The sequence below is a fragment of the Ciconia boyciana genome, chromosome 2, assembly GCF_034638445.1.
Source record: "Ciconia boyciana chromosome 2, ASM3463844v1, whole genome shotgun sequence".
In the NCBI taxonomy this organism is placed as follows: domain Eukaryota; kingdom Metazoa; phylum Chordata; class Aves; order Ciconiiformes; family Ciconiidae; genus Ciconia; species Ciconia boyciana.
In genome coordinates, this window is record NC_132935.1 from 25,277,894 (window position 1) to 25,286,140 (window position 8,247).

The window sequence follows — 8,247 nt, forward strand, 5'->3', positions numbered from 1 at the left end:
ACACTGGCACGACACGGGAAGCGACACCCCTGGCTGATATGAAGGAATAGAGCCTTCAGTGAGCTGGCTGATGCACTATGACCATTCGTATGTAGATAAAGTTGGAGATCCTTTACTCTTAGCCAATTTCATTCCATATAAAAACAAAGCAAGCTAATTTTCTAAGTAAAACACAAGGCCTCATACTTGTATTCATGCAAATTCCCACAACCTGGCACTGGGATAACAAAGTTTCCAATTCCCTGTAACATCAGGCTTTCTAATGATGCAATTTTCCCCTTTTCACAAATTCAGTTCTTTTTTCAGTTTTCAAGATCTCCCAATTCTCACAGGTTTGAAAAAAATTAATAACGTCATCTTTTCTTAGACTTTCTTTATTTTCCCTGAAAGGGCCTTTCCGCCCTGTTCAAGGGACCCCCGCTTACAACTCCTTGCTGCTGTGAGCAGTCTCAGACAGTGTAAAGGTTGCAGGAGTGGGGACAGAGCAGCTTGGAAGGACCCCAGTGTAGGTATATTTTCTTTACACGAGCAGTCATGCTGATCTCTACTCCCTACCAAGTAAGCCAAGATTTCAGTAATCTTCTAACCGGTATTTAAGCACATTGCCATACATGCTGTTTTGCACAGGGCTTGAAAAAGACAAGGAAATAAGTGTGGCCCAGTTGCAAAATATATACCTTGATTCTCTTTTTGATGTCAGGTCAAGTGCACTCTACTGATCTCAGCAGGGTGTTCAACCTGTAAATCAATGAGGCCATAGCAACCAGTGCTTTTCTTTTGCTTCACAGTATAAAAAGGCCACTACCAGTACATCTTTTTCATCCATTAGGATTCAATCCTTTTATTAAAAAACGAGTGGGATGCAGACAGAAATGATGCACATTTTCAGCTATATATTTTCAACATATATTCAGAAAAATCCAGATCTGAAATATTACGACTAGCAATCCATGCTGAGCTTTCACAAAAAGCAGCTCAAACGTTGAAGCCACCCTGGCTAAAAACTTCGGCTCGCTCTATTTACCTTCTTACCGCCCGCCCTTCGGAGGGAGCCGTGCAACCTGACAACTGGCGGTTACAAAAGCTTCTCAGTCGTCCATTAGTTTTTATTTTTAGCCCCTCTCTGCCGGGGAGCGTGGAGGCGGCGGCGCTGAGCCCTAGGCAGCTCCGGCGGGGCTGGACAGCTCCCGCGGCGGCTCCCGGGGAGCGTGGGGAGCGTGGGGAGCGTGGGGAGCGTGGGGAGCGTGGGGAGCGTGGGGAGCAGCAGCCCCTGCCCAGGGCACTGCTGCAGCCAGGCGGGTAGCAGGCGGCACTGGGCACACATCGCTCAAAAATGAAAGCTCCTTGTTTTCATGCTCTTTTTTCTGAACTGATGCCTTGAAGTTTCGTCCTTCCCCCCTCCCAAGTCAAGGGGAAACAATTTCCCTTGTCCCAGGTGGTGCTGGTGGAGCCTCGGGGTGTGCATAAACCCCACCGCCATGTGTCGGGAGAGGGGGAAATCCTTCTGTGACACTGTCAGCACATCTGACGTTGCTTCTTCTTTGTGTTTTAGATAAAGAACGTGGAGCCCATTTACTCAGGAAGAAGACATGCTGTGTTTATAAATGCTGTTACCGACGGGGATGTTATTCTGACTCACCAGTACCGACTGGGTTGCTTGGAACTAACACAAGTGCCAGCTTTCCCCTGGACCCAGCACCCAGGGGAGATCAGAGCTGAACTTGGCTCATTTCAGCGGTGTCCCTGCCTTGAACAGCGTGCTGATACAACTGTCTAGAACAAAACTAAGCTGCTGAAAGTAACTTTCTCCTTTTCCTTAATTCTTTCTTCAAAATATGACACTTGTAAGACTTTCGTGCCCAAAATGGTTCTGCATTATTACTTGTTACATCTGACTTCATGTTTGATACAACGCAGGGAAGTGTAAAGTCCATGCCAGTAGGATAAAAACCAAAGATTAATAACCAGCTGAACCTAACCAGTCCTCAGGTTTTGAAATAAGTATTACCCCCCCAGCCAGCCATATTACTGCCATCTTAATCTTCAGCATAATGTTTGTATTCAACATTGCAGTACCCTCTCTTAAGCTTTTCTCTCCAAGGCAGCACACCAGTTCCTGAAGTGCAGGCTATTCTGCAACCCAATTAGATATCCTTTTCAGGATATTTCCTCTGGCTGCTCCACCCTTTACAAGTTAGTTACTTTTTACACTGAAGTACCTCAGTGCTCTGTGATAGTACGTATGTTGTATTATGTATACTATAGTGCAATATCATGCAATGCTGTATTATATTATATTGTTTTAGATGCAGTACCTATGGCTCTACCAGGAAGAAACTACTGAAACATAAGAGCTATAGAAACATTAGCATTCTGAGATCCATTATGTTCTAAAATAGAGCAAAGTTAAATATGTATTTCCCACCTATTGATACTTTATGAGACCTTTGTAAGTGTCCGTGGCTGCTGGGCCTGCGTTGGAAATGCACACAGCGTTCCTTCCCCTTACCTGTGTGGGAAAGTGCTCTCACCACGCAGCCCTGAGGACTCCACCTGCACTCAGCTCCCCACTCTCTCCACTATTTGTAGGATCCCAAACATCAATTAAAACATTAAAACTAAAGAGCTAAAACATCATCCCAGAGAAATGCACTATTTTTTCCACATTTACTCAGACAAGAAATTCTGCCTTCTGAGATTATACTAACTCAAAACTGGTTCAACATGTGAAAATGTTATTTTGAAAGCCTGCCAAAACTTTTAAGCTATTATTTTTTCCTCCTTCAGAAGCCTTTACTACTGAATCATTGTATTCATAGTCATAGAATTAATAAAACTTACACTTCACAGGTAGTAAGATATGAAAAAGCAACAAGAAAACTATTCATTCCCTCAGGGCATGTTTTTTCCTCAAGTAATTTCCTGTGAAGCATAAAGGCAAACAGTATACAGAATACATGTAGGCGTGGCGAAAAATCAAAGGGGGTTTTATGTGAACTTTATTTGAGGTAATGCTCAAAGCGCACGTGTGGTTTGGAGTAATGCAACCACCCAAAATGCATGCAAAGAAAAAATTTGCCACCAGGACAGCCTCTATTTTTATGTAAACCCTCAACAGCACATGGTATCAAATCATAATTGTTGTCTGAGATAAAACAATATTTTCACGTATGACTTTGTAAACCAGACCTTTCAACCAGGGTAGCTATTTACTCAAGGAGCTACCCCTTCCTTACTTATTGCTTCCTAACTTTGTAAGCTAGCAAAATGGTTTAGCATTTATTATCAACATGCATCTAAATTTCTATTCCGGATAGTTAACCTTAAAAATCTAAATATTTGCAATAGAGGAGAAAGCACGGAAATGTGCACCCTGACATGTTGTGAGTTATTGTCAGTTTGAAGTCATTCAGAAATCTGCCCTGAAAAATCTATGAAAGCAAAAGAAGCAAAGTACGAAGAGGTGTAAATCAGGAAATACCTGCTAGTTAGAAAAGAAAATTTTAAAGCAGATTTTTCAGAAAAATACTAAGTGAAATTGGGGCATTGGTATTTAAATGTTAGAAGCTCAATAGGTAACAACGTCTAAAAAGCTGTCAGGCTTTTCTTTGTATCTAAGGCCAGCTGATGCACTTAATTCCCTCTTCCTCAAATATCTTTAGGTCCACTGAACAGCTAAAATATCTGTATCCCTGTCTTTGTGGAGCCAATGTGAAAAGGCTTCATTCAGCTGAAGGCAGAAAGAAATAACAAGCATCCTGGAAGAAATGTTCAAAAGCTTTCAGGTCCTATTAAAACTTATTGAAACTTCATTGCAGCCAGGAAAAGAGGGGCATCTTTTTCAACACTGTCAGTATTCCAGACACCACAGGCTGTGGATATTGCATTTAACTATATTTTATTAAACCAGGAGCAAGAAATAGTTCAACCAATGCACCATTTTCTCAGTGGTGAAATATGTATTTTATAGGACATCCAGCATTTTAAATGATTTCTAGGACATAAATGTCAACTTAGCCTTTTTATTACGCTGATTGAATTTATTTAATGAGCTGTCCTACAATGGAGGCCAGCCCTGCATTTTTCACTTGCTTCTGAAGGGAATTTCAGTAGTTAGCAAATAAGCCCGGATCTAATCTGCTTCCGTCTGCAATCATTTGAAAAATGATGCTTGGCAAACAGCTCTGCGTGGCCTTGGCATCAGACAGAGACTGATTTCTCACACCAAGGGACGGGGAAGACTGAGCAGGCTGAGAAGTGCAGCTACACAACCCAAAGCAACGAACCAGCTCTTTTTATTCTTGTGACAGGTTTGCAAACCCTGCGACTATGGCAGGGCCGCCTCTGGGAAAGCTGCTTTTCCTGCATTGCTACCCAAGGGACTGAGAAAAGCTTGTCAAAGACAGGAGAGGAACTGAGGGCTTAATGCGCCTCCTCCTCACCGAGTCTTTCCCCTGGCTGAACAACCGGGTGTCGAACAACCTCTGGGACTGATGATAACCTATTAAAGCTGTGCTTCGAGGGTCAGTTCCTCACTCATGTCCTATAACCCTGACGGAAGAAAGAAGTCTTTCTAGTACCTGATAGCAGCTGCCTGAAAGGTTTCAGCTCTCTGCCAGGCAGACCAAGATACTACTGACAAACAGTTATCTGACAAACAAGGAACAGCAGCGACGAGAACACCCGACTTCTTCACAAACCAGCAACCAGAGATGACAAAACAAGCTTTTCTGTGCAGTGTGGTCAGGGTCTGGGCAGCCCTGCCAGAGCTAACGCACCAGCGGGGCCTCAGTGCTGCAGTCAACCCGGCCTGAGAAACACCGCTCCGAAGTTTGGGGGAGCCAGGAAAACCCCTCACACCAGGGATCTTCACGCGTCACATTTTCATGCCCGAAAGAGCTTTTTGCTGGAGACCCCGGTGAGCCTGCCCGTGCTCCGTATCTCCTGCTCCCACTCCCCTGACCCTTAAACATGCACATGCTTCATTTCCCAATTTAGCCAGAGTCTAAATACCAGCCTCTGCCTTGCCGGGGGATAACCCGTGGGTTAGCAGCGCGGAATCGCTGGAGCTCGCCGAGCATTACGCTGCTAATAAAAACGTGACTCCTCGGAGGGTTATCTCCAAAAAACGCCTGGGCTGCAAGGGGCAGCCTCAGCTGCGGCTCCGCGGAGGGGGATGCCCATGGCGGCAGCTGAGGCTGCCCTGCAGCCGGTGCCGAGCCACCGGGGCTGGGGGACACCCCGGGGGCCGGGGACAGCCGGGGGACGCTTACCAGGTACCAGACGCCGAGGATGATGGTGCCGGTGCGGACATGGCAGCAGAGGCAGCAGCTGTTGGAGTAGAAGCGCGCCCAGGGCGAGCTCAGCATCTCCGCGGCTCCTCGGGCTCCGCGCCGCTCCGCGCCTCTCGCCGCGCCGCTCCGCGGGGGCGGGACCGGGGCCGGGGCCGGGGCTGGGGCCGCCCCTCCCGGCGGGCGGGACCGAGAGCGGAGGGACCCAGCCCAGAGGGCGGCTGAGCGGGCGGGCGGGAAGCCCCCCGGTTCCGCGGGCGGTGGGTGCCCCGCTGCAGGCCGCGGCGCTGCCCTCGCACCCCTCCGTGCCCGGCCGTGCACTAACGCCCACCCACCAACCAAAAAACCCCAGAGCACTGGAGCAATCACACCCACGCGCGGAAGGGCTTTACAATGCAAAGCTGAGGGAATTCGGTGAGTTGAGAGCCTGGCCTGCGTGTCCCCGGCGTGTCACGAAGGGTGGAGAAGGGCCATTCTGTTCCCCTGGTGGTCCTACCCACCCCTTCCCAGGCACGGCTGCGCCTGGAGTGGGTGTGAGGAGAGCGAACCCATGACCGTGCTTCCTTAGCAAAGCTTGCAGCTCGTCTAGCAATTCTTGACTGGCAAACCAGTAGAAACAAAACTCCATTTCACTGTAAAGAAAGGTAATATCGGAGGAGATCATGGAATGCTTTGGATTTGCCCCCAATTCGGAAGCCATGAGCATTTATTCTCTTTCACAGTGCGCTCCTAATCCACCCCCAAAGTTGCTGCTGTTAAGGAGGCTGGAATTGCCTCGTGTAACTGATACGCAAGTTAACATTAACCTCAATGCCACTACCTGTAGTTAATGCCCTGACGGTGGTGGGGGAAGCAGCATTAGGAGGAAGGACCCGATGCTGCGTATTCGGGCACTGATGCAGGTAGAAGCTAAACTTGCTGCCAAGCGGCTGACTTTTTCATATTTTATTATTTGAGACCTGCATCGTTCTCTAGAGGAAATAATGAAGAAAATTCTACAGAGGTCTGTTTGCCTAGCCTGACCCTAAGAATAAGTTATTTACTGCCATCTATCTTGGCTTCCTACCAAATCCCACAATTTATAATCAAAATATAACATTGAAAAGTACTCAAATGTTTCCCTGTATGGTTGCTTTGGGGCTCTTCTCTATTTCATACATACATCTGCACAGAACAGGAATGCCAGGATCAAAGCTAACTTGGCATGGAGGAACATTTCTAACTATGCCTTATCCCTACTTGTAAAGCCACTATAGTAAATTAAATTTACAATACTTTAAGTATGAACTTTACATAACCTCTGTTCTTAGCTTGTCCTTATAAAACTTCCAAGGTTTTTTTCGGGGGGGGGGGGGTTGTGCATAAAGAGAAAAGCCACTTGGCACTGAATTTATAATTTTGACTAGATTATATGCATAAGCCAAATACTGTATTTTCAAGATTCATAATCAAAAAAGACACTAAAATTCTAGTAAAATGAAACATCCATATTGATAAAACAAATATTCAGGAGACCAAAGGAAAATCCCAAACAATGTGGTCTGGACTATCTCACTGGTAACCTTGAGAGACCTTGTCCTTTAATACCAGAAAGTAAGCAAGTTAGAGACTAAACCCTTGTATATATACGTTGTAAGTGTACGTGGAAGGTAAGAGCATCTGCTTCATGAAGGTTATCTGGCCAAGGACCTGACCTTTTCAAAGCAAAGGGGATAATAAGTAAAGGGGAATGCGATAAACAAGGACACACAGATGCAAATCTGGTGGACAAGGGGCAACGGAGACAATGCCAAAGACCAAAAGTCTCTGGTTACTGATTGACGGATGGGCCATTGAAGAGCTCCAGGCGCAGCTTTGGAGGGGGTCACCTGGACTTTGTAACTGATAAGAAGGGGCAAACGAGGAATTTTTGAGGGGATATTTGAGGGGGACTCTGCAAAACTTAGGAAGGAATGATTAGGGGAAGGGGACTGGGGAGGAGCAAAGTGGGGATCAGACAGAAAGGGGTATAAAAGGGGTCAGTCATGTGTAAAGTACACTTGTCTGACTGAGCCTTGTGCCTGATCACCCTCTCTTCTTATAAAACCTTTCTTAACTGTCTCTCTGTGTGCTCTCATTCTCCACACAGCGTGTGCGGAGGCTGCAAGGAGTAAGTGCCAGCTACTGGGAGGATCGGTGTGAGCGAGGCGAGCGAGGGGCTCAGTGCCGGCAGCTGGAGTGGGACCATGGGTCACGGCCTGTGTGCCTGGGGCTGGCTGCTGCGGGGGTGAGAGTCTGTATCTGCCCCAAACCATGTGTGTGTGTGTGTTATTTGCTTGCAAATGTCAAGCTGGACCAGCTGGTCTGTACTTGGGTCTTCCGCAAGTCCTACATGTAGGAGGCACAGCTGAAGGCAGAATCTTGTCTGTGGCCACCTGCGTAGCTGTCCCCATCGGTGTCCTGTGCCTGCAAGCGGGAAAGCAGCAGCCGCATCCATCAGCCTGGGATGGGCACAACGACCTGGGCTCCAGCAGCTGGGCAGGAGGAACCCCAGGCTCTGGAGCTGCTGGAGGCTGTAGCTGCTTGTAGCATCCCCCAACACAGCTCTCACCTCTGTAAGGAGAAATTAACTGCATGTCTTCTTTTGCTTACCGTTTCCCATCAATGGCTTTAATCTGGATATCTTCAGAAGAAAAAGGAAGGAAGAATGAGAAGGCGAACACTAATTACTTCAGAGCAGTTTCCTGTATAATTATTAATTTCCATTGCAAAAGCCTGATGGGAAGGATCAGGAAACAACAGGCTTCGTATCACACTCCTGGTTTATAACCAACTGTATTGGGTTTGCGTGGCAAGGTTTTGGTAGCGGGGGGGCGACAGGGGTGGCTTCTGTGAGAAGCTGCTAGAAGCTTCCCCTGTGACCGACAGAGCCAATGCAGCCGGCTCCAAGACAGACCCGCTGCTGGCCAAGGCCGAG

The 8,247-nt window shown here is 47.2% G+C and overlaps 1 protein-coding gene across 1 annotated transcript in view; it reads right to left on the reverse strand.

The window, feature by feature from the left end:
• The window catches only part of LAPTM4B (lysosomal protein transmembrane 4 beta), a 60,952-nt gene extending 55,533 nt beyond the window's left edge, over positions 1 to 5,419 (reverse strand). The window contains exon 1 of the mRNA XM_072851187.1: positions 5,274 to 5,419. Coding sequence (XP_072707288.1) covers positions 5,274 to 5,369 — 96 coding nt within the window. The 5' untranslated portion in view covers positions 5,370 to 5,419. The remainder of the gene's footprint in view (positions 1 to 5,273) is intronic.
• Between the last annotated feature and the right edge of the window lie 2,828 nt (positions 5,420 to 8,247).